Raw genomic sequence first — 26,908 nt, forward strand, 5'->3', positions numbered from 1 at the left:
CATAAGCGCGGCTAACGCTAATATAATGAGCATTACTATTTAATACTCCTATAACTTTTATTTGGGTAAAAAAAACAGGAGGACATGATGATATTTTTACACACCAGAGGATTTTAAATGAATTGTGAATCTAAAATATGCGTGTTAGAGAATGTACAAATGGTTAACATTGTTTGTGTCACATCAGTCAGAAAAGCAGTTCAGGGCTTTTTTTTTTTTAGCTAACTTAGTTGTTATTCTTGGCTGAATAACTCTCGAAGGTTTTAAAAGCCCTTTAAAATTAAATATGTACACAGTTTGGATTAAATGAAAGTATAGTCAAATTTTTTAATTAGCATGTTTTTGTGTTTTGCTTTGGTACCAAAATTGGTACCGAGAACCGTGGATTTTCACTGGTATTGGTCCCGAATACTGAAACGTTGGTACCGTGACAAAACTAATCTGTGCTATGCTCTGCTTTCAAAACTCTCAAGTTTGGTGGACTGCAGGACCCTTGGCTGCCACATTCAATATCTCCCACGCTTTTAACTCTAAGTGGCCAGCATGGGCCACTCCTGTGGATCTCTTAGCAATATCCCATGTTAAAACAAAGAAATAAAGACAGGATAGACTTGTAAGCTTTGTCTGTTTCTAATTACTATTGGCTTTCCAGTGTTCAGACATTTCATACATCATATGTATACAATATGTAGTTTCCTGGACAAATTGGATAAAAGTCAAGAGCAATCAAATCGATCAGATGGATTACCTGACTCAATGCTATAGATGATCTCAGCATTCTGCCCTTTGTCTTTGTCAAGAGCAGAGACGTGAAGCACTGCAGAGCCAATTGCAGCAGACTCAAACACACGGCCCACATATGGTGAACCAGAGAACCAAGGTGCATTGTCATTGGTGTCCTGCACATTTACAATCACACGCACCAGGTTCCGCTTCACAGGAATGTCCTGATCTCGTACCTGCAGTGTGGAGGGAAGAGGAAGGGCTATATAAAAAGCAATTCTTCAGTAATTTCAACACTTTAGTAACAAGCTTATGTGAAACAAATAAAACACTTTACATTCAGGAGATTCACCTCCGTGTCGATTGAATTAAAGAGAAAACAACCTGCCAGGATAGTTTATGGTGAAGGATGGCTGACTGGCTAAAATTTTTAAATTAGACAGAAAAATCAATTTGACAGATGATGCTGAAAAGCAGGTAGCAGACCACATGATCTTACCATAACAGTTAGTGTATGTTGGTGCATGGTTTCATGGTCTAGTCTCTCTGCAGTGTACAACACCCCAGTTCCAGGATCTAGTCTGAACTTGCGTAGACTGAATGGGTCAGTGCTACTGAGGAGGGTGTAGGCTAGCTTGTTCTTCTCATCCTGGTCTGTAGCTGTAATCTGTAACACCTCTGTGTCAGGTGGGGTATCTTCAGGGACATTCACGTCATACTTAGACTTAGAGAACTGGGGGCGATGATTGTTGGTGTCGATCACTTTAATAAGAACCTGTAAAAACAAACAATAAGTAAATAAATAAGGTCTTGTTTAATGATCTAGTTACAGTGGGACAATTTATTTTAATGAATAATAATAGCAAGTACGTTTCAGGTTAAATTTTAAGTGTACTGGTATTACTATGACAACATGATTGGTATTCTATAATGAATGGTTAAAACCATTACATACACTAAACATAAAATATCTGGCTAACAACAATCACTGTAAGTGGGGTAAAAGAAACCGAGCAAGAGAATAAATATGTCCTAAATGTATCAATGCTCTTAAAAGATCCATTAAAACACCCACATACAACCTACTTTTCAAAACTCTGGAACATAACTGTTAATTTACAAAATAGAGAGTTGGGGTGCTATGATTGATCGGCTACCGATCACTATCGGCCGATAATCGCTTTGGGATGATTGATCTAAAAAGGCCGATCTCAAAAAAACGATCTCAAGCTGAAACGATCTCAAGCCTGCTGTGAAAAGGTTTGGCACGTCATGCAGCGTTATTTAATTTCATATTTCTTAATTAAATAACAAAGTAATTTGAAAACCTGTGAGACGTAATTTCACAAACAGCGTGAGTGAATCAATGCGCGCGCTCTCTCTCAAAATACGCAAATGTCTTCAAATCACCACATTGCGTCTATCTATAAGCGAGCTGCACGCTGCACAGTTGACACAGGAATTATCACTTGCACAATCGAGGCAGTGTCACATCATCACTAAAGTTTATAAATTGCATTACTTTTTAATTCTTGCCAGTATTTAACCATTCAGCGCTCGCGCGCTCTCCTGGAGACCATGCGCTCATGCACACTCGCAGCGCACACACATAATGCCAGGTTCACATTACTCCGTTTGCAGTGCGAATGTGGTGCGTATTTTTTCCCACACTCATGTTAACAGATTAATAAAGCGCGCACACTGCACACGGTTGCTGTACGGCAGTGCGCTCTAAGAGCGTTGCAGAGATCGTTTCCGCACCGAGTCTTTTTTTGCTGCGCTGAATTAAAGTAACAGCGCATTTTTTAAAAGTAAATATGAACATGGATTGACACGAAAATGTAGTAATTACACTATAAATGCATATTATTAAAGTCTACTGTGTTTCACAGTCAACACATGGCTTTTTGGCTAGGTTTAAAGGGAAAGAGCACTTTTAGATAAACAAGGCAATAATAGATGGCACCGTGAACACACACCCGGAGCAGTGGGCAGCCATTTATGCTGCGGCGTCCGGGGAGCAGTTGGGGATTCAGTGCCTTGCTCAAGGGCACCTCAGTCATGGTATTGAAGGTATTGAAGGTGGGAGAGAGCGCTGTACATTCACTCCCCCCACCTATAATCCCTGCTGGTATGAGACTCGAACCCGCAACCTTTGGGTTACGAGTCCGACTCTCTAACCATTAGGCCATGACTTCCCCATATTTAATGTGTTTAAACATGTCTGTGAAAGATTGTATTACTGTACTGTGTAAAAAAAAGAAAGAATTGCAATGCTGAAAAAGCATTTTCAGTGACAATGTTTGGATTTGAAATCTAAGAGGGACCATTTTCAAAAATGAAATTCAGGCCCTGAATAAATGTCTAAAAATCCTGATTGGAGTATCACTATAAACCTATAAACATGATAAAAACGAAGGCTTTTAAAAAGATCGGTGATCGGTATCGGCAGATACTGCTTTCTAGCCATAACTAAGACTGCTTGCTTCTGAGGGTCAAGGCCTGAAAATAATCTTAAGAAGAAACCATGAAAACTTTTTATTTTATTGGGCTTTTGTGACTTCTTGAGATGAATATTTGTGTACTCCAGATGTCTTAGGATGAGTCACACAGGTATTAAAGGGAATCTTAGCGAGACTGTGATTGTGTGCAGCATACCTGTCCCCTCCAGTACATGCTCTTCCCAAAGCCCTGACAGAATGAGGAGATGAATGGAAGACTGTACGAGGGCCGGTGGATATAAACAAAAGCAGACAGCAAATTCCAAAACCTGAAATGAGTGATTAGAAAATACATTGGTGACTAGGACGTTTGCTTGTGTGTGTGTGTGCGCACGCTTACAAACACTTTCCATCACAAAACAGTGAGCAAACTATGAGCAGTCCAAGTGGAGTGCTCTAAAGAGCTTACTTGTCCTGGTTTTGGCGGAAATCTGCCTTTTCGTGGTATTCGTACACCCAGCCAGGAGCAAAGATGGCTGTTGAAAATTCATACTTCCTAATCATATTCAGAGCCTAATAAGGATACAAAAAGAGACTTGAACTCAGTCAAAAACCAATAAGATATTATGGATGTGAAATACTGCTCAGTTTTTTTTTTTATTAATATTTTTATTCAGCAAAGATGCATTAAATTAATCAAAAACGACAGTAAAGACACATTTATAATATAACAAAAGATTTCCATTTCAAATAAATAATGTTGAACTTGCTTTTGAACTTTCTATTCATCAAAGAAACCTGAAAAAGTGTATCACAGTTTCCATAAAAATATGATAAAATAATATAACTGTTTTCAACATTGATAATAAGAAGACATATTTCTTGAGCAGCAAATCAACATATTAGATTTCTGAAGGATCATGTAACACTGAAGGCTAGAGTAATGATGCTGAAAATTCAGCTTTGCATCAAAGGAATAAATTTAATTTTAAAATATAGTACAATAGAAACCAGTTTTTAAAACTGGAATAATATTTTACAATATTACTATATTACTGTATTTTTTGATCAAATAAATCCAGCCTTGATGAGTATAAGAGACCTCTTTCAAAAACAATTTAAACACATTACTAATCCCAGACTTTTGAATGGTAGTGTTCTCATATTAAAATTGCTCTCTAATATATCCTCTAACTAAACCTTCACTAACCTTATTGGTCTCAAATTTCCCTCCAACCACCTTCCCTCTTGCAAACACATCAATACCAACATAGATGTCAGCAAAGCGGCCCTGAGCAGCAGAGTAGGACTTCATCCACTCCAGACTCTGCTCTGTCCAGTTGTAGTTAGTGAATATTCCATCACAGGCATCAAAAAAGATTCTGATAGGATGACAAAAGGAAGCTGATGGCACAAGTTGCATAAAATCTATTGTATAAATCTCACAGACCTGAAGCTGCCCTTCCGTAATCCCTCAAGACCATCACTTGCCTGTTGTCATCATTGAGTTTGTTCTGCCAATCGAGCGTGCCGTTTTTCAGCACGCTGTCATACCAGATCACCACACTGCCTGGAACGTGCTCATGCATCTGGTCTGTGAGGTAGCGCAGAAAGGGTCCAGTGTTCTTCACTGCAGTCTCCTGAGGAGTGAGTGAAATTTGGGGTAAAGTACTACACAGTATGACCACATACACCTCTATCTAATCAGATACGGCCTGGTTACTCACACTCAGCACATTTTCTATGTTAATGAGCCAGCCGTCAAAGCCGTAGCAGTGGGAAATCTGAACCAACTTATCAGCAGCTGTGCAGTAACTCTCCTCATCTGCAAGGAAGGCCTCACATGTCTTCGCTCCATCTGTCCACTCTGTGATGAATGTGCCTTAGTGTGGAACAGGATTATGAAAGTGAAAAAAAGTGAAAGTGACATGACATGTGGCCAAGTATGGTGACCCATACTTGGAACTAGTGCTCTGCATTTAACCCATCCAAAGTGCACACACACAGCAGTGAACACACGCACACACCGTGAACACACACCCAGAGCAGTGGGCAGCCATTTATGCTGCGGCGTCCGGGGAGCAGTTGGGGGTTCAGTGCCTTGCTCAAGGGCACCTCAGTCATGGTATTGAAGGTATTGAAGGTGGGAGAGAGCGCTGTACATTCACTCCCCCCACCTATAATCCCTGCTGGTATGAGACTCGAACCCGCAACCTTTGGGTTACGAGTCCGACTCTCTAACCATTAGGCCATGACTTCCCCATATTTAATGTGTTTAAACATGTCTGTGAAAGATTGTATTACTGTACTGTGTAAAAAAGAATTGCAATGCTGAAAAAGCATTTTCAGTGACAATGTTTGGATTTGAAATCAAAATAATGGATAAATGTTGTATTTGTGGTAAACAGCCACAGATCAGTAGCGGACTCCTGTGTGAAAGCTGCTTCCCCTCTCACAAGAGTCACCTAAGAGGGAAATTCCCCCCATTTTCAAAAATGAAATTCAGGCCCTGAATAAATGTCTAAAAATCCTGATTGGAGTATCACTATAAACAGTTATAAATGATAAAAAGAAGGCTTTAAAAAGATCGGTATCGGTGATCGGTAGATACTGCTTTCTGTGATCGGCCTCAAAAATCCTGATCGGAGCACCCCTAATAGAGAGAAAGATCAGCAGGTCAGTAAGGACAGGCCAGTTTAATAACCATCTAGTGATTAATGGGGTTGACTAGTGAGTTTATCTATATTTTGTTACGCATTACTGCTAATTATTTCAAAAGGATGAATTAAAAGACAAAACCTCACAGCTATGTGCCTGTCAGCTCAGGTAAACCCTTACAGGTAAGCTGTGTGTTTAAATTCATTCTCTTTAAAGCTCCACCACCAGAGCCATCAAAGCACCGCTTTTGTAACAAATGAATTGCTTTAAACAATATATTTCTAGACAACTACTAGTAGACTTCAAATAACCTGCTGTGAGCAAGGTTATGCATAATCTGCAGGTCTCTGTTTGTTTGTGAGGACTGTGATGGTTGAGCGCAAAGTTGAATGAAGTGTTATAGTTGTCTGAATATCTGTCAGTTACCACATTAAATATATTGCTGCGCTGTCTGATCAATGTTTAGTTCACATAATTCATATATTAAGCACTTCTTTTAACACATATTAGTCAACTACTAGTTGTTCAGACTATACATAGACTAGTCGATTACTAAAAATTGCACATCATGACATTGAACTTATGTTTACCATCTTAGACCTCAGGGGTTTAGAACTCTTATCACAGCTGCTTTGATATTAACCAGATCAAACCTGTAATAATTTAAATGCCTGGTTACTTATGACTTACATTCAGCAATGAATGTTAAAAACCCAGCATGAATTCAAATGAGTTGTGGCTGGTTCTGATAACACTGCATGTTGACATTTTCTTTGGTTACAAATTATTGTATCGTGAATGCACAAGGATGTTTAATGTTTCCTTGTCAGTTTAAAAGTCCTACAGTGAGTGAAATGCCAAGGTTATTCCACTGCATACTTATGAGTGTTTTGACTTTTTAGCAATTCTCAATACACACGCTTCTTGTACATAGGCTAATGCAGTAATATCATTTATGAGCTGTCATTCTGAGACAAAAAAAAAACACACATCAACTGTGTTCACACATTTAACATTTAACAAAATTAAAGTCAACCATTTATTTGCATTCTATGTGAGGATTAGTGAGTGGACAGGAAGCTCCACACTCAACACAACCAAAGTTAGAATTGATGTGTAAAATGAGTGCGTGCTTAAATAATCTGTCTTCATACAATCAGACATGCTTATATAAAGCCAGAATGGAGAACAAAGAAGGTGTTTCATTAACAGTTTAAAAGTCCTACAGTGAGTGAAATGCCAAGGTTATTCCACTGCATACTTATGAGTGTTTTGACTTTTTAGCAATTCTCAATACACACGCTTCTTGTACATAGGCTAATGCAGTAATATCATTTATGAGCTGTCATTCTGAGACAAAAAAAAAACACACATCAACTGTGTTCACACATTTAACATTTAACAAAATTAAAGTCAACCATTTATTTGCATTCTATGTGAGGATTAGTGAGTGGACAGGAAGCTCCACACTCAACACAACCAAAGTTAGAATTGATGTGTAAAATGAGTGCGTGCTTAAATAATCTGTCTTCATACAATCAGACATGCTTATATAAAGCCAGAATGGAGAACAAAGAAGGTGAAATGGATTGGATCGTTAAAGTTAGACATGCATGCCAGCCATCAGAGGGCGCTGTTTTACATAAAACAAACAAAGGCATACAGCTCTGTGGATCCACTGATTCAAACCAGAATCCTCACAAATGGATTGGCCACATATGTGTCCCACTAGACTAGTCACATATGTTTTCAAGTGACTGGTCAGGAGAGAAAGTTGGAATATGTGGGACAGTTCTGGTATATCACAGAGTTATAACTGAATGAATTACCTAGCAACATCCATAAAAAGCGCATCATCTACAAAGCCTTATACTTTATTTGCATCGTATTTGCATCATATTTACAAATCTGAGATTCTCATATACCGTAAATTTGGGATGAGTGACTGTGCTACAGTCATATGTCAATAAATATAAATACATTAAAACCTTATCAATATATTACACATGCACACATAATCCTAACTGATAATATTCAATACATTTCTGAGGGCTCAATTACAGAAGTCTTGTAAATAAGCATTTCCTCGGGCATTTCTCAGTGCGGTCACTCTGAGAAATACCCAGTGTGTACGTGTTTTAATGTTTTTAAAATGCAATTTATTTCTATGATGACAAAGCTGAATTTTCAGTGTCACATGATTCTTCAGAAATCATTCTAATATGACGATTTGGTGCTGATGAATCATTTCTTATTAACATCACAGTTGAAAAGAGTTTTAAAATAGATTTTTTAAACAACGTAAAAGCCTTGACTGTCACTTTTGATCAATTTAATGCATCCTTGTGGAATAAAAGTATTAATTTCTTTTTACCAACCCCAAACTTAAATATAAAATTTTTTGAATAAAATTATATATTTTTGATGTCTTAAAATTATGCTGATTCACTATTATCTTTTGTAATAGTTTTGAATACTTCATAAAACATAATTCCTGTCAAATCCTTATTTCTCTTTGGAACATATATTTCTCAACGATGTTAGACAAATACAGCCAAAAATAACATTAAAAAAAATCTTAGCTGTTAGCTGCCACTTGCTCTCAGCTCAAGATTAGCCCATGTGGGTGTGAGTGTAGGCAACACTCACACTTGTCCCGACAGCATCAGCACGTCCCCTGTCCCTGAAGAACATGTTTGGTTTTATTGAATGCCAAAGGTTGGGAAGAGAAATCTTTGCCTTTTTTTCTCTCTTCTCTTGCCTTCTTTCTCACACCTTACCCTGGAGACGTGCCACCTGGCCCTGGCAGCCTGGCTTTTTTTTGTAATTCATGCCAGCACAGACAGTCAACTGAAAGCACCGGTGTAAATAGATGAAGCTAGTAGATTGTATTTGTTTATATTCTGCCTGCTTTCAATGATGCTTGAGAATCAGCACGACAGGCTTCATGGCTGTAATGTAAATGTATGGGATAAAACTCAAAGGAGCTCCACTAATGTCTAACACACACACAGAAAGAAGGACAGATGGAGGGATTCGAGAGGAAGTGGTGAGTGAGGGAGTGATTAAAGGAAAAGATCAGAGTGTGAATGACAGATAAAGAAGGATGTGCGTGTGAAAGACAGAAAAGGAGAAAGATGAGGAATAGAAGTGAGGCACAAGAAGTGAGAGCAAGAGAGCGAGAAAAGCAGAAAGGACTGTAACACTATATGAATATGAGCTCTTTATGTGTGAAAGTGATATATATACACATACATCAGATGATCCCTGAGGGGGGCTATTCCAGAAGCTAGCAGCCTATTATTGAAGAGAAATTCCTGCTATAAACTCCTACCACTTAAAACATCTCAACAACAGCAACATGGAACATACCAGTGCTACTTTAAGCAAGAGATGTAATTTTAGACTTCAGACTTTTTAAAATTGGTCACATTTTAGGCTCTTTGAAAATTGTTTCGTTTTGCAGCTGTAATCCAATTTGCTCAGCCGATCTCTAATACTTGACCCTCGTGGCCGCCTCAATGCCTTGTTTGTCTCAAGCAGGGTGTTGCTGAATCACAAGCATGCACATACCTTGAAAACTCTATTATGCAATTACATGCACGCTATTTATTGGATTTAACATCTTTATTGTGCCAGGGACAGGTATTTGTGGTGTACACAGTTATTGTTCTGAAAGTTTGGGGTCAGTACTTTTTTCTACAAAAATGATGCTTTTATTCAGTAAGGATGCGTTAAATTGACCAAAAGTCACAGTAAAATCATTTACAATGTTACAACAAAAAAAAGTTCACATTCACAGAGTAATTTTCACTCGCAAATGTAAGTACAGCCTTGAGTTATCCAGTCATTTTCGTCTAAGGAAAAACTCAATGATGGATATTGTTCTCAAGAGCACTCCCTCAAAAGAAATCACAGGCAGAAATGGGCACTGTTCACCCAGATCCCCATATTTCTTTGTATTTGACATGTCTTGGGGAAAATGACTTTGGCACAGTCACAAACACATAGAGTTGCCACACATTCTCTCAGAAGGCCTAAAATAGGATTACACCCAGCATACATTTTCCTCCCCCTCTGCATTCTTTTCTTCCCTTCCAAAATAATCATAATCCCTCATTGCCTGTCTGAAATGTGGTGCTTTTGTTGAGATTGGGGTGAAAGAGAGATACAAAAGTGTGGAGGTAAATGGCAAAAATAATGAAAATAGAGCATGGAGAAGGTCTGGCAAGCCCATGTGGAATACACATGACTTTGATTTAAACAAAGATATGCGGCCGGCTCCACGAGGAGGAGAGAGCTAATCGCTTCAGGAGAGGGTCACTAGACATACAAAGGCAAAAGCAGAGCCTGAATGCAGATTTGTGATTAAAAATGTGTGTTAGTCGGGTTGCAAGGGTAACAAATTCATACAGATAAATAAAATCCCTTCCTTGTCAGCTGTAATCTGTTTAAGACTGTTTTCTTTCAAACACAACTGGCGCATGATATTGTTGCAGATATACTCGCTGGATCACATGCTAAAATTGACTTTGGCTATGAGAAAAGCACTTGTTTTGGAACACAGCTGCATCCAAATACAACAAGGTTCCAAACTCATTAGTTGGTCAATGAAGAAATCAAAGATGAAACAAGTTTCAAGCAGGTTATATATTACCCATCCATCGTTCTCTTGCTTTGTAAGGCGAGATGAAAGCTTGCTGGCGTGCGCTTAATATCGTCTCTTTAATATTTTAAGGGCAAATATTAGCCTGATTTGTTCGTTTGGCCTCGTTTTCTTTCTAGCACCTGCCTGAGCATTTACAGAGGTATTTGAAAGTGTTGAGTATAAACTGACTTTTATCATTACTAATTAGCCAACAGACTGAAAACTCCTGTCAGGGTGGTCTAATGTACCGAGGACGCCTGCAAAGGAAAAACAAACTGTCTTTCCTAGTCTAGTACAGTTAAACCAGTACTAAGACACCTGGAAAATGTTAAAACAAGCTATAGACTCTGAAATTTAATAGGGGTTTTATTTATAGTATCAGTTAGAAGACAATGTCCAGGTCATGTTTCACCACAAAAAAGGGAAAAAAAATAAAATAAAAATTATATTCTGAATTACATTTTTATTATAATTATATTTAATATTTAGCAAAAAGAATATGATTTTCACATTATTTTTATGAAAATTCTCTTTCCTCTTATGTCAAAGAATCTGAATCATGCAAAACATATCTCATATATTATGAATGATCTACAGACATTATAGTAATGAAAAGTCAAATAAATACATTTTATGTAATTTTAAGGACCAATTCTCTCGATTAAATAGTTGCCTATTAACATGCATATTACTAGCATATTGGCTGTTTATTAGCACTTACAAAGCCCACATTAATGCCTTATTCTGCATGACCATACTTTAGATCCCTTAATGGGATACTCCACCCCAAAATGAAAATGTTGTCATTAATTACTTACCCCCATGTCGTTCCAAACCCCTAAAAGTTTAGTTTGTCTTCGGAACACAATTTAAGATATTTTGGATGTAAACCGAGAGGCTTGTGACTATCCCATTGACTGCCAAGTAAATTACACTGTCAAAGTCCAGAAAAGTATGAAAGACATCGTCAGAATAGTCCATCTGCCATCAGTGGTTCAACCGAAATGTTATGAAGCGACGAGAATACTTTTTGTATGCGAAGAAAACAAAAATAAAGACTTTATTCAAAAATGTGTCTCCTCTGTCTCTCCGAATCACCGTAGTGCCATTTTGGAGAATAACCACTGAATGTTTTCGTTCAAATCAAAGTGTAAATACACGTAGAAAACGTATCCTTGTGTCGCGGCTGACACAAAATAGCATACGCTGCTTGCGTTCAGTGGTTATTCTCCAAAATGGCACTATGGTGATGCGGAGAGACAGAAGAGACCAATTGTTGAATAAAGTCTTTAATTTAGTTTTCTTCGCATACAAAAAGTATTCTCGTTGCTTCATAACGTTACGGTTGAACCACTGATGGCAGATGGACTATTCTGACGATGTCTTTCATACTTTTCTGGACCTTGACAGTGTAATTTACTTGGCAGTCAATCGGACAGTCACAAGCCTTACGGTTTTCATCCAAAATATCTTAAATTGTGTTCCGAAGACAAACAAAACTTTTAGGGGTTTGGAACGACATGGGGTAAGTGATTAATGACACAATTTTCATTTTGGGGTGGAGTATCCCATTAAGATCCGATCTCATTCCTAAACTTAACAACTAGCTTACTAACTATTAATAAGCAGCAAATTAGGAGTTTATAGGCAAAAGTAATAGTTAATAGTTAGTTAATAGTGAGAACTTGTCCCAGAACTTAAGTGTGTGACCACATTTTCTTAATGTTTTTTTTTCAGTGCAAAATAATAAATGATTATTCTTTCCCTTTGATTATGGGGTAAAATAAAAACGAAATTTGTTTTGAGATTCACCCAAAAGCTCATCTGTTGTTTACAAAAATCTTTAATATCAGTTTTTGTTACAGGGGACTAAGAGTAGATCAGCTGACGTTTCTCATCAAAGCCTTAATCTTCATAGGTCAACAAATTCAACTGAACCTCAAGCAGTAATGATTATTACCACCTCAACATGATAAACCCAACACAAAAGAGTCACAAACCACAAAAACTTGTGCACAAGCAGGTCCAGCCAAAGCCAGATGCAGGGCACTGAAATCTGCACTCTGTGCCCTGTGAATGTGCCAACTGTAACTGATTGGACTTGAAAGGTTTTAGGGCCAAACAATGGCTTTAGCTAAGCAGGGCTGATCGAGAGATGCTTTGAAGAGCTGAAATGCAAAGACTCACAGTGTCATGTCACTGTCTTTGTGTTTGGAAATTTTGTCAATAAGAGGGAGGGAGAGTTGGAAGATGGGGGCTCCGGTTCAGGATATTCGTGGCGGCTAATTTTGCATGCAGGAATGTATGTGTGCGGTGGTATCATTGGCCACAGTGGTCTGCTTGATCACAAGAGAGTTCCAACATGTTGCCTAAACATATCCTGGGAGGGGGGTTGGGGAGCTGGTCACAATGCAGGCTCTGTTCGAGAGAGTGAGGGCACAAACACAGCCCTCAACCAGAGAGCCCCACTCTTCAGTGACCTCTTTAGGACCATATGCAAAGATTTATTCACGATCCAACAGGAAATCAGCACATAAACAGTGCAGCCTGTTTGGAGATGGCATCAATGATGTAGAGACGACCAGGGGCAATGTGTTTTACACTTTCTGCCATATGCTGAGTAAAGCAAATGCAAAGTCTGAAATAAACTGACAGTAAGTCCGAAAAACCTTAGCAGAATCAACTTCATACTGCACATTATTGAAAGGTGTGGTTAATGTTCTCATAGGATAAATTTATAACTGAATTAAAGAAAGACAGTCAGACTGTCAGAGAAAGCACAATGAAAATGCAGGGAGCCAGACAGCTTCATCCTCCTCACACGCTCCAGGAATGAGACAATGGAAGATTCCAGGAACCCTGGCCAAAAACTCTCCAACCGGCAGGCCAAGGAATGTCTGCCAGCATGTTGTGACGTGAGGTATTTGAAGAACATTTAGGGAACCTTCAGACATCAAAAAATGTCTACAATAGCTAACCTGAATCTAACCAGAAAAATTGGCTAAAGCTTGCTAGTTTGAACCTTTTTCCTAGTACAGCTTATAACCTGGCACACACAGAACTTGTACAGAATGTATCTACAAATATACCTCAAAACATCATTGCAAAACATGTAAAACAGGATTAATGACTTTCGCTTGACTCATCTACATCCGAATTAATAGCAATATGTTGTGCTCCTTTTTTAATCCTGTAGCTTATTCAGGAAAGACCTTTGGGACCTACAGTGCCAGTGCAGCCAAAGAAGGAAACTCAATTTGGAAAGTTGGAAATGCTTGGGTTGCTTTTCCTTCCTTGCCACCAGCGAAATATACATGTACAAAAAAATCTGAGCCATTTTTTGCCCCTCATAGGGATCTCAAAAAAGAAGCCCAGGCCTCTATGGTGAACACACAATGCTCTGCTTCCATAAACACTTCATTAGCAATTCAATTACCTGCGTGCTGACAGATCTGGTGCCATCTGTTGCGTCCACCGTCAGGTTGTAATGGGATTTCTGCTCTGCATCCAGCGCTTGGGCCACAATCACTGTTCCACTCGCCTTCCCCACCTCAAATCGACTGTCAGAATTACCACCTGTTGAGAGGAGGTTTTCACCACAACCAAAATGGACAGGAAATTAGACGGCCATCATCACAAGTTAGGCAATTGAAGACAGGAGAGAGAGAAAGAGAACGGCACAGGTGGCAAAAGTCAGAGTGTCACGTTTGTGGTTTCGCAGCAACTGTTTCACACTTTTTGTGTATGCCACAATAATGGCTGACTGACACTTAGTGTGTGAAAACCCACAAGATAATACAGGGTCCACAATAAAAAATTAGGAAAAATATTTAAATAATGTAGTTTTAAAAATAATTTCACTGACATAATTTTGAATTATTTTTTTGCGCAATTATTTGACAATATTGGTAGGTAGTGAAGCAGGTTTGTTAACCATATTTTAAGAAATTATATTTAAAGATTATGCCAGACTACTGAAGGTTTCCTTTCAAGAATTACATTATTTTTTTTCCTTTAAATTAGGACTCATACAATGAAGCTTTCTTTAAGTTCTTATATAAAGACAACTAATAGTTATGTCCCCAAAAAGACATAAAAATGCATTTCAATATAGAAATGATAAAAAAAAATTCCTAATAAAAGAGGTGCAGTCAAGATATTGTATGTAAAAGCTGGAATAAAGTAATAGATTAACTATAGTAATACATGCAAATAAATATGCAGCATCTTTGACCTATACAGACTTAACCAGCATTTAAAAATTTGTATTTGGCATTTTGAGATTAGAATAACCGCATGGCATTAAAAACACCAACAGTGTTGCCAATTAATGCTTTATATATTTTCTATGAAAACACTGTGCATTTGCTATCATTGATTTGTATTATACATATGTATAAGGCATCTTTCTTTTTTTTTTATCTTGCCAGCAGCCACTGAATCACCAGCAGTATGTTTTATTTCTGATTATATGACCAAACACAAATATAACAATAATAAAAACACCATACATGAAAGAAAGTGAGAGCACTGGGCCTTCAAAGTGAACAACACTAAGTGCATAGGCTGGCAAGGAAAACAAGCTACTCTTTATTATTTATTTCATAAAGTGGACAGAGACAAATAATTTTGATTTAATGATCTAAATGTAACTCTTTCATTGCCAGCTCATAAGTACTTGAAAGAGAAACAACACTTGGGACCTGGTGCACCCAATGTGAAACAGTCACAACAGCATGAGTACAAAAGCACATGACAGATCTCATAATGGCCACGCACAGTAGAATTAGGAGATCTGTGGCAGATACCTTCTGCAGTGCAGTTCAGGTCGCAAGCCATCTGAACGATGTAAAACAGCTCTTTAGCCGCCATGTCCTCTTCCAAAGCCAAGAAGAGGAGCAAGGAGACAAACAAGAGGAGAAGCAGAAGAAACCAAACCATTTCAAAAATAAGAAGTAGAGAAGAGAGAGAAAGTAAAAGTTGTCAGTGAAAGTTTGGTTAAAAGATAAAGGGACAAGAAGAGGATGCAAACTATTAAGTCATATTAAGACAGTTCTATTGAGAATATAAAAAGTTAGAGGTTATTTCATGCAAAGAAACTTCCTCCAAAGAGATTCATTAGAAGATTTCATCATCTTAGTTTGTTAAAAATCTGTGAACTAACAAAGACGCTCATTAGAATTCAAACTTCAGCATGTAAAGTCCAAACCAACACAAATTCAAAATCTACTTCCACCATACCTGTTATTTCAAACCAGACTGGTGTTTCCACAGATTCCATAGTGATGACCCCGACCATGTGTGCCACGGGGTCACTCTCCATGACAGAAAAGGAGTAAAATGGCTCGTCAAATGCCAGAGGGGCTTCGCTCGGCTCCGGCTTGGGGATCCATTCAATGTGTAGACGGCAGGTGGATGATTTCTGGGGTCGACCATTATCCACTGCTTTAATCTGGTGGATAAATGTTGAACAGAATAGGTCAAATCAAATAATACAACTGCAATGTAAATTACAGTACGGCTTTGGAATTCATATGTTTGGGAAAAATAATAATTTGAGCAAATCTGTTAGCGATACCAAAAAGACACTTCAAGCCCAATCAGGGAGAGATACTACTAAATGTGGGAAATACAGAATGCTACCAGAACACCTGTCACTGTGACTTTGGAAAGCAACAGATGTTAGGCAATGAAACAATGGGAGGTCTGGCAAAAAATGTTACCGGCCACATGGGCCCGCAGGAAGTTCACTTTACACTTGTAAAACTTCCATCAAAGGGACATTCAGGAAAAATGTAGTGTGTGTCAAATCTGAGAGCTCAGGTTTCTACATTCCAACTCATAATAACAGCCTCCTCAAACGCTGAAACTCAAGCTAGTAAGCAAATACATTCGCAATAAAAAGGATCCAGGTTTTCATATCTTGCTATTTGCACATTTCTAATCTTTCAAAAAGTGCAAATACAAACTGACGGAATTTGTGCTATAAAAATGTGAACATCCTCACCGTTAAGATATCATAATCTCCAGCAGAAGAAAACTTCTTAAAGGAAACCATGCCAGTTTTGGGCTCAATGAAGAACTTTCCCTGTTCGTCTCCATCCTCGATGCTGTAGGAAATCTCAGCGTTTGGCCCTTCATCTCGATCTGAAGCGATAACGCGGTACACAGGATCTCTCCTGAGTACACGTTCTTTCTCTGGCTTTTCACGCTCGGGGAGTTTGATTTTGTAGACTTTCTCCATAAACTGTGGTTTGTTGTCATTCTCATCCAGGACTTTGACGATGACACGGACCGTAGTGGACTTCACAGGAATGCCTTGATCAGATACTGTGATCTGTAACATAAGAATATTGAATGCAAATTATTTTAAAGATTTTCCAAATTAGTAATTAAAAGAATATTTGAGTATATTTTAAAACAAAATATGATTTCAGTCTTTTTTGTACTTCAAAATATTGTGTTCGATTCGGTCTTACTTGCTGTTTCTATGAAACAATTTTCACTCAGAAACTGTCACAAAATATTACAAAGTAGATCCCACATCAAACGATAGATGGATATGAATAGACAGACAGATTATAGATCGTATTTTTTAGACCAATTAGCTGCCTAGTTGTTCAGACAACCCACAGACTAGTTGGTTTAGAAAATATGTACCTTTGCACATCCCTTCTTAAAAGTTTGATTTGTTTGGGTAGAAAGCTTCAGGGGGCTGATAGAAAAGCCTGTAATTGAGGGGGCGGAAAGATTCATTCACTCAGTTCTAGTTTTCTTCTTTCTTTTCCATGTCGAATAACCCCAAAACCCAAGAGAGCCGGTGTCATAATGAACATTTTCAATTAGAGTGACAAAACGAGCGATACTAAGAGAGGTGCACAGGACAATAATAGAACACACTCAAGAATATCTGACACAAGTGATTGAAAACCTTCATTATAGAGAGAGCTTCAATCAATCGCCGTTCAGAGGTAAAGAAAAATCTCCTGTTCAGAACACGGGGGCAAGTGTTCCTATCTAAGTCAATTGGCTGACAAAATTGAAGTAATTCCCCATGCACTTAGCTGTCAAGCAATCTTTTCAGAGACATGCGGCAAGGGTTTCCGGGGGTGAGAACAGACTGTTATGCATTTTTCTGTATGATTGCGGAATGACGTTTTTTCTAGATAATTTCTCTTTTATGACATCTGATGAAAAATATCATCATGAATGCGATAGCCAGACAGGTTATATAGCCTCAAAATAAACTTGATTTTGATTTTTCTCAAAGCTACTCCAATCGTCTAATCTGACTGTGTTGTTTCCAGACCTAGGAATGATTACTTCACACATTATTTAAAAAGACGGTAGATCAGTTTAGCTCAGTTGTGTTGTAAGCACACTGTAGAGCCAAAAAAGTACAGATCAAAAGTTTACAAAAATGCACACCAGTTTTAATAGCAAAACACTTTTGTCAACAATATGAACAGTTATATGTACAGGAGCTGCTCCAAACAAGCAGAGACGGCAGCATTAAGCAGACGCTGGTGGTTTGTTGAGCATATACTCATGCTTAGAACGCCATGTCCAATCTCAGCTGGTATCCGTTAACCAGCTCATTAATTTCCTCTGGATATCTTCAGTTAATCTCAGAAAATGCTCGTTTGAGGCGGCTTAATGGTATGCTGGTGCATAAGCTGATGAATGCAAACACATACAGAGATGTAGACATACACACTATTTCTTGCCAATTAACTCAGCAGACTTTGTTAGCTTTGAATGCAAAATACAAAACTACTGCAGTCTATGGCAGAAGCAGATAAAAAAGCAGGCCAGCACAGACATTTAAAAGCATCTGTTCAACACTCTGTAAAAGCAGTCCAGCTTTTGGTGTGAACAGCAAGTAGACCTATAATGTGTATTTGTTTTCAAAGCTGTCCAGTGCCATCCAACTGTTGGCCAAACTGATTTAATTGAACAGGAAGACAAGGGACTCGGTCAGCTCCAACAGTCCACTCTCCTGAGTCGAGCGTGTGTTTGTATGCCTGCAATGCACTGCTTTTTTTAAAAAACCTCTTCCAGCAACTGGAAAGAATTCAGACAGTTGAAATTAAATTTCCAGTTCAATAAAAATACCATGTCTGCTTTGAACATCAATTATATAACTACATTTTTAAATTTTATGTGGTGACTGCCTGAGTCAAATTGTCCACAGGGTGAAAATCAAGCTTGACTGCTTAGTTACAGCACATCTCTCCTCAACAAAAAGTAAGATTTGTAGTCTTACATTACATTTATGCATTTGGCTTTAAAGTAGCTTACAAATTTTCCTCATGCTTTCCATGGGAAGCAAACCCATGATTTTGGTGTTGTTAGCTCCATGCACTACTGTTTGAGCTACCATGATGCTATTAATCACATTCGTAGCATGATAGGTTACAAATCCTGCAAGTATGAGCAATAGTAATGTTTCAATTATGAACAAATTTGTGCTTTTGAAAAAATCTTTTAGGCTGACAATTCTCATTGATTTCTATGCACTGACTCTTAACGTAGAATCTGAATGTCTTACCATGTCATTCATTAAAAAAAAACCAAACCAACCATATTTGTGAAAGAGGTTCTGCTAACTGATTGAACAAACAGAAGGGGATGTATAGTTTGTTGTTCAGAGTTACGAAAAACAAAATGTGTTGGTTGAATGATTCAATGACTCACTCATAACACACATACTAAAAATGTCTCTACATAGTGCTGTAACAATGTAATCTGCAAAAAGAGATTTGTAAATTAATGAATGAAATGTCAATGAATTGAGTGACCAAATCTGACAAAATCTTTTAGGTGAGATTCAAAAGTGTCAGTAGAATAAATCACCACTAATAGGTACAAGCATTTTAAACATTAGAAATGTGTTTTGAGCTTTTGGTGCGGCCACAGCAGTAACACATTTCACATGCCTGGAAAACAGGCAAAGCAACGCCCTACATCTTCAGACGCTCAGGATGTATTCCCAGAAATAAATTTAATTTCTTTGCAAATCAACTTAAGTGAATCGTGGGCATATTTTACTGTTTGGTTTGGTTAAGTTCAAAGAGCAACGGGGCAGACTCTCTGACGTGATGTGCATGCCTCAACATGTTCCAGAGTAGCTCTCTCTCTCTCTGTTCTTTATTTTCTCGAATTGCCCTCCCTTCCCCCTCTTGGAGCATTTGCACCTTACACCTTCCTTCCCAGCTCTTAAGTGTGTGTGAATGTTTGCAGGGCACTCTCCCATATATCTCTCACACACATACACATACACATACACACTCAAATGCCCTCACCCTGGCCCCGTATAACTGCCTCTCCCTCCCCCCCAAGCATGTGCTGCCTCCAACTAACCTCAGCGAGCCCCTGAGCACCAGCTCATTCCCCTGTCTCCTGCGGTGCTGTGCCCAGCAGGATTGAACTGCCCCTGGGAGAGAGACAGCCAGACTCCTGGGCGGGAGGATGGGTGAGACAAGACCCCTGGAGGGAAGATGTCAATAAAGAACTTCCTGTTGCTGGACCCCTGACTAAACACCGGCCAAAAACGCAAATTGCTGGGGTTGTCATGACTACTACAGTGGGCCACCGGAGCCGTGCGGGAAAAAAACATGGAGAAACAGGATCCAGAAGAATGCGTGTGAACAGTGACTGGACTGATGGTCATTTGTTTATTAGTCTTTCCCTCAGCCGGTCTAAAGCAGCGCGGTAATCAAATTAAGCATGAGATCATAACAGTCCCAGAAGGTGTTTAAACAGAAGAAGACAAACAGGCTTCAAACAGGTTGTGAGAAATGTATCCACAATTCAGAGTATTATTTTTCTGTTTTCATGGACTAGATATCTGACCAACTAGTCAGTCTGCTGAGTTTTTAAATTTATTTTCATATTATTTTAGTGGCAATGATACATGGATAAATTTAGGGCCGCTGTAATGAACAATTCAGCGTGCCTGTTGAGTTCGTCTAGGACCTCAAAGCGATTCTATTGGCAAAAATAATTTTTAATGGGTAGTCTATTCACTGACTGACTGCAAAATCGCTTCATGGTGCATGCCGTCTGAACTGTTATCATGACCATTAATATTTTTTATTACACAATAGTATAGAAAGCAAAACTATAGATTTTGAAAAAACACTGTTCATAAATGTTCTTTTGTGTCTTATATTTTATAGGCTAGTTACTTAATACACTAGCATAGCATATCACTAACCTTTTTTTATTAGCCTGCTAACTAAGCTTATCTATCTTAATTTTTACGTAAGAGCAGACATGGTCATTTTTAACTTGAACAAGCAAGGCTTCCAGTGTCATTTACTTATGCTGTGGAAAGTGCTATCATATTTTCATGAATGCACTGGTTTGTTGCACAAATAGTTTTAGAGTTTACAGCACTGTTAACTTTTTAGTTATTTACCTACAGCAGCTAAAACACATTGCATTACACCAAATACACCAAATAATGTTATTTTTAGCATTGTCATATGACCTCTTTAAACATCATGCTATCAAGCAGCATAACGGACTGGATTTGTACAGGTAAAATAACTGGAAGCGAATGACAATTTCAAGCAAATTTAGGTTACAGTGTGCAAGGCTTCTTGTGTTAAAAACAAGGTGCATAAACCCATGGAGACAATAAATGTGGTTTAAAGTCAGGGCTGGCTACCAATTTATGCAGTGTCGCTTTTCTATTTAAAAGTGCAATTAAAAGGGTAAAAGACAATGTCAGGTGAAAAGCATTCCTTACAGCTCTTTATGCTTAAGACAGCTAATATATGGCATCCAAGTTGAATGAAACTACACGCACCACCAAACTCCAATCTCAACAGTTAAAAAAAAAAAAAGCTTAGTTAATTAAAAACCAGAGGAACAGATTTAACCTTGAGGGGATCTTGGCACTACTAATATTTAGCTGAATTGTTGGCATTAGCTAATTACAAGCCTACTGTCTATCGGTCAGCAGGCTTTGCTTTGAAGTCAAGAGGAGCTCCTCACATCACTGAGGCATGGAGAGAAGAAGGGAGGACAGACACTGGATAAGCGTATGCTGCAAGGTGTACCATCCTCCCTGGTTTTATTTCCTGTCCGCATCCCTCCTGTCATTTACAATACAATTCTGGGGCACAAAAATAGGCATAAAAGAACTTGTAAGTGCTGGTGCAAATTTGCCAAATTTAATGAGATGCCACAGGGTTTGAACTGAATTTGCATCTATAACAATAATTAAAAGAGCATCAATCTGTGCACTACTTGAAATATCAGCAAACTGAGGTTGGGTTTTTGGTGAAGGAAGGGAGCGGTTGGTAAAGAGTTATTGAGAAAGAGAGGGAGAGAGAGAAGGTGATAGAAGCTTGTAGCTCAATTAAAATCCACAAGTATAAACTTTAGCTGGGCAGGGTGACACTTCCTGTTCTGGCCTGTCTAATCCCGAGACGGTACACTGAGAGAGAACAAAGGCAAACCCCCACATGCATATACACACACACCTACCCTCCACACACACCGGATATCTAAATCCCCTCAGAAGCACTTTGGAAGGAATGGAGAGGGAAGAATGCAGTCCGCTTACGTGCACGGTTTAGTTTGGTGGCCTGTGCCTTGGGTCTAAACAGTCAAGGCTAAAAGTTGTTTACTCATCTGTTTTCCTCCTTTTTTACTTTTCTCCCAAGGAGTTCTCTTTAAAATACATTCTATGTTAAAGTTCAACCAGAAAATTCAAATTACATTATATTTTAATATGTGGTACAGTTCAAAAGTTTGGGGTCAGTAAGAATTTTTAAAGAAATAACACTTTTATTCAGCAAGGATGCATTAAACTGAATAAAAGTGACAGAAAAAAAATATATTTCAAATGTTGTTCTTTTGAAACTTCTACTCGTTCATGATTCCTGAAAAAAATATATCACAGTTTCCACAAATACATTAAGCAGCAGAACTGTTTTCAACACTGATAATATTAAGAAATGTTTCCCAAGCCCCAAATCAGCATATTTAGAATGATTTCTGAAGAATCATGTGACACTGATGACTGGAGTAATGGCTGCTGAATATTCAGCTTTGTCATCACAGGAATAAATTACATGTAAAATTACATTAAAACAGAAAAAAAAGTTGTTTTAAATTGCAATATTACTTAATATTAATGTTTCAACTGTATTTTTGATCAAATGAATGCAGTCTTGGTTGTTATAAGAGGCTTCTTTCAAAAACATTAAAACATCTTAAACGGTAAACGGTATCGGTATTTATCGACTTCTTCGATATCGATAGAAAAAATGTTCGATATAGCGCACGATATAGGCACGTGCTATGAGTGACACAGACAGCACACACAAACACGAACACATGTTGAAATGAGTGCTGTGCCTGCCTGTGATGAGGAGATTGTGAATAAAGAATGAATATTAGTCGAATTTAAAAGAAACATTTGCATCTGAATGTTAGGAGTGCGTCAGGGAGCGTCATCAGTGGAGCACGAGATGCGGTGATGATGTAAGTGACGTTGTTGCATTTTAACGTTTTGTTAGTCTAACCCACGAGATGCGCTGCTGCTGTTATGCATTCAAAATATTAGAGAAATATAGAAGCTCAATGCGGAGAAGATCTTGAATGGGTTAAAACCAAAACCAAACCATTCACACAGAACGCATATTCATTTATAGCATTTTTAGATGGACAAATATGACTGCTGCACTCACGTCTCACAGAAGAGATGTATAGAAAGCCATGCAAAGTTAAAACAGTTTAAACTTTTAGAAAACACGTCACGAATTTGTGGAGGTTTATTCCTTTTCACTGCGTCTCATATGTTTTTAAATGCAGTCTGTGTGAATGGCGCTTCGGCTCTTTGAAATAAGCAATGCATAAATACATGATGCTGTTTTGTTCATAATTGTTTATGCAATTTACGAAATTATATTTGATTTTTATGAGTTAATTTAGACGTAATGCACGTTTTTATAGAGTTACTTGCTAAATGTGCTGCATTATTTTGCCCATTGGCCCTCCTGTGGCCTCGGGAGACAATTCGACCTATACAATAAAGACCTATTTAATTTGCATATAAAACATGAGAAATTTGATATTTGTTTAATTTTTATTGTGTTTCGATTGTTAAAACAAAAAATATTTGTTGTTTGTCTCAATAAATTGTTAATTATAAATACAGTGGTTAAACTTTTTGGTTTAAAATACGTTATAAAAATGTCAATAATTATCGATACCGAACGATATGAAACATTATATCATTGATACATTTTTTTAGCTGTATCGCCCAGCCCTATTACAGACCCCAAACTTTTGAATGGTAGCATATTTAGTTGTTTTTAGGTTTAAAAATATAATTTAATATAATGCATTTCCTTTCTTTTTCTCTCTCTTTCTTTTGGTGAAAGAAAGGAAAGTACCACAGAAGCTATACAAATAGCTTAACTTTAACCCAGAATATTCCTTAAGAAGAAAAAAAAAACCAGATGAAACTTTTGTTTTCATTCAAAGATGGACTTTTTAGGACTTCTCTAAATATGAGTTTCTAGGATTGTCTGCTCTAAGGAGTGTTGTGGTCAGTGGATGTATCCAGGTGTTTTTACCTCTAGAATGTGTTCCTCCTGTTGTTCTCTGTCCAGCTTCCGAGACGTGGTGGTGACCAGACCTGCAAAAACATGAACACAATTAGTAACCACATTAAAACTTAGCATCTTAACAATCTTGTACCCAGACATTCTCAAAAGGGGTTTTGTCAGATTTATTTAGCTTCTGGGTGCAATATTGTGAAATAAACACACACACACAAACGTTAAATACCACAGATTCAGCTGCAAAGAACTGCAGAAAGGGCGCTGTGCTTGTGTCAGGACTGTTTTAAAGCTGAACAAACAACCACACTTTAAACACGTACTCACACTGCCTGAAAACAGACAACACAAACCTCACAAACTACCTTCAACCAAACACACAATGCTGATAATAAACACCTTCAAGCACTGAAATGATGAGTGAAATGTCAATGCAACCGCCACTGCATTTACTTCAATCTGTTCTGGGTGTGGGTTCTTCTTTGGTGGCTTTTAGAAGATTTCTCTCAAGGGCTTTACATTACAGGAAAATAAGATCTGAGCACAACAGAAATCCAATTGGAAGTGAATTCAAGTGCCGAACCCAGTGAAGAGAGTATAAACAGGCAGACAGAGATCGAACAACAATGCATATGAGCACACGTTTCTGAAAAGAGCGTCTCGATTGCAGATAATAAGAAGACTTGTGTTTCTCCGTCAGTATAATTGTAGATAATTGTACATTAGATGGGTCAAAGAGCACGGCAGACGTTGCCAGCCCCGGCCACACGAGAGACGCCTGCCGACCGTGCAGAAAAAGGATTTCCGAAACCAGAAGCCATCAATGGCACACATGCAGGCAGCAGAAATAGCCCAGCCGCAACACGCCTCCTGCTCCTGGTCAAAACTGTGCTAGGCTGCAAACCTTTGCTTTTGCAGTCATACATGGGAATGAAAATAAACTCTGAATGCGGGCAGTCATCAAAATCTCTACACTTTAAAACATTATATTAAAGGCAAAGCTACATTTATAGACCAAGAACTTGACTGGAATGGAAAAGGACAGTAAATAGGGATTTTTAAACAGGGACATGTTTTATAGGAATTAACAGGAACTTTTTTCACTGTTAGGCTACATTTAGTTGTCAGTTAGCTGACATTCTGAATTAATCAAAGTTAGGCAGCTTTTAAGTGTCTCCCAGAAGTTTTGGTGTTCAGAATACGCAGATATGACTCTTACTTTCTCCTCAACTGAATACAATTTCATGAATATATATTGCATACACTGGATGTATACTGAGCTAAAGCATATCTCTCAGCTAAAATGAACCTCCATCCCCTATATATCATTACGCACGAGCATATGTGTGTAATGCTGAGGTGTACAGCTGCTGGATGGACCTTAAGAACATGCTGCTAAAAAGACGCCCGTGTTCGTACCCACAATCCATTTCTTCCCCGGCAAAAAAAAACAGTGGTCTACTGCATTGCGGGCTAAGCGTGGCCAACGAAAATTACAGTTCAGCCATTTTTGGAAAAAGAAAAACAAGACCGTTGAAGCTGGGAGATGCCAGAGCAAATGTGAAGAAAGAAAGAATCATCAAACTAAGGAACGAAAGACAGAATAACCAAACAAACCATGTATTTTCATACTGGTTTAGACTGGTTTACACTCTTAAAAAGGTTCCATGAAAAAGAGGTTTGCACAGTGATGCCATAGAAGAACCATTTTGGAACCTTTCTGTGAACATATCTTAAAAGAACCATTTTTTTCTTAGTGTCAAGAACATTTTTATAATCTAAGAACATTTTTCCACTATAGAATGCAATAGAAAGGTCCCATGGATGTTGAAGGTTCTTCATGGAACCATCTATGCCAATAAAGAACCTTTATTTTTAATAGTGTATGGTATAGTTTGGTCAGCCAACATTGCTTTCCAGATCAAGTTAGTGGACTCAGGAATGCTAGTTAAGTAGCCTAGTGGGGACTGGGATGAATCGTGTCCTGTTTGCAGGAATCTCATTTCATTAGCCGTCAGATGATGTTTACCCTCATTGTTTCTGAGAAAGCAAATGAATTTTGCCCAAAGATTTCATTATTTGATCTGTCTGCGTAGTCTGAGGTACTTACAGCTCGAGCATGTCTCGCTGAGCACAAGCTTGTGACCCTCTGCTAAAATAGCCACTGCTAACCACTGAACTCCTACAGTAAACACATAGTGAAATCTTGCATATAATGATAGTGCCACCACACTGCCTCTGGAGAAAAGGAAAGGATAAAATCAGAAAGAAACCAGCAAAAAAAAAAGAGCATCCAAGTGTCTGGGCAAATGACACTCTGCCCTTTCCTCTAAAACACTTTTGCTTGGGAGAAAAAAGAAGCTCTATTTTCTCTTTCTGGCTCTCTTGAACTCTCCCTTGCTTAGACGGAAGGCCATTGATGGACTTTAGAAGAGGTATCGATTAGCAGGCAGGAATGCAACACCTCGTATCTGAGACCGAGACGCCACATTCCTAATTAAGGGTCTCGCACACATGTTAAAGCGCACACACATACAGAAACGCATATGTACCTCTCTTAAGCACAGATGAATGTACATACAAAACACTCTCAATGCCCACTAACAAGCACAAAACAGTCTATGCCACAACTACATAGATAAATGAGCGCACACACAAAGACATGCACTACTGTGGGCAGACCTGGGCAACGTTCCCAAATGCACCCTAACCGTCCTCCCCATTCTAACACATACTGTGTTTGTGAATGGCAGCCATTTCAAAGCGGAGAGACAAAGAGAGAAGGGCAACACTTGAGGTTGAGAAAGAAGTCTTTGCTGGGTTTGTGTCTCTCAGAAAGAGCCTCACATTAGCCT

General features: G+C 38.3%; 2 protein-coding genes across 8 annotated transcripts in view; both read right to left on the reverse strand.

Moving 5' to 3' along the window:
- LOC107562748 (protocadherin Fat 1-like) overlaps positions 1 to 26,908 on the reverse strand; it is a 104,485-nt gene that overhangs the window by 31,112 nt on the left and 46,465 nt on the right. For all 7 annotated transcript variants that reach the window (XR_001606028.1, XM_016247451.1, XM_016247449.1 and 4 more), the window contains 7 exons: positions 24,069 to 24,130; positions 16,478 to 16,807; positions 15,712 to 15,922; positions 15,279 to 15,347; positions 13,907 to 14,046; positions 1,223 to 1,498; positions 749 to 959 (listed from right to left, as the gene is read on the reverse strand). Coding sequence is in view for 6 of the 7 variants with exons in the window: in XM_016247451.1 (XP_016102937.1) it covers positions 749 to 959; positions 1,223 to 1,498; positions 13,907 to 14,046; positions 15,279 to 15,347; positions 15,712 to 15,922; positions 16,478 to 16,807; positions 24,069 to 24,130 (1,299 nt within the window). In the remaining variant the exon portion in view is untranslated. The remainder of the gene's footprint in view (positions 1 to 748; positions 960 to 1,222; positions 1,499 to 13,906; positions 14,047 to 15,278; positions 15,348 to 15,711; positions 15,923 to 16,477; positions 16,808 to 24,068; positions 24,131 to 26,908) is intronic.
- Positions 3,530 to 5,052, reverse strand: LOC107562749 (cytosolic endo-beta-N-acetylglucosaminidase-like). The gene is made up of 4 exons (XM_016247456.1): positions 4,892 to 5,052; positions 4,656 to 4,804; positions 4,375 to 4,546; positions 3,530 to 3,737 (listed from the first exon to the last, which is right to left on the reverse strand). Exons 2-4 carry the CDS (start codon positions 4,751 to 4,753, stop codon positions 3,630 to 3,632), a joined length of 378 nt encoding a protein of 125 aa, XP_016102942.1. The 5' UTR covers positions 4,754 to 4,804; positions 4,892 to 5,052; the 3' UTR covers positions 3,530 to 3,629.

The sequence above is a fragment of the Sinocyclocheilus grahami genome, unplaced genomic scaffold (assembly GCF_001515645.1).
Source record: "Sinocyclocheilus grahami isolate Dianchi unplaced genomic scaffold, SAMN03320097.WGS_v1.1 scaffold836.1, whole genome shotgun sequence".
Taxonomy (NCBI): Eukaryota; Metazoa; Chordata; class Actinopteri; order Cypriniformes; family Cyprinidae; genus Sinocyclocheilus; species Sinocyclocheilus grahami.

Coding starts and splice junctions, on each gene's coding strand:
- LOC107562749 (XM_016247456.1), bottom strand. CDS start 4,753: ATGCATGAGCACGTTCCAGGCAGTGTGGTGATCTGGTATGACAGCGTG. Junction 4,547..4,655: donor AAACTCAATGATGACAACAG/GCAAGTGATGGT, acceptor TCATCCTATCAG/AATCTTTTTTGATGCCTGTG. Junction 3,738..4,374: donor GGAAATTTGAGACCAATAAG/GTTAGTGAAGGT, acceptor TATCCTTATTAG/GCTCTGAATATGATTAGGAA.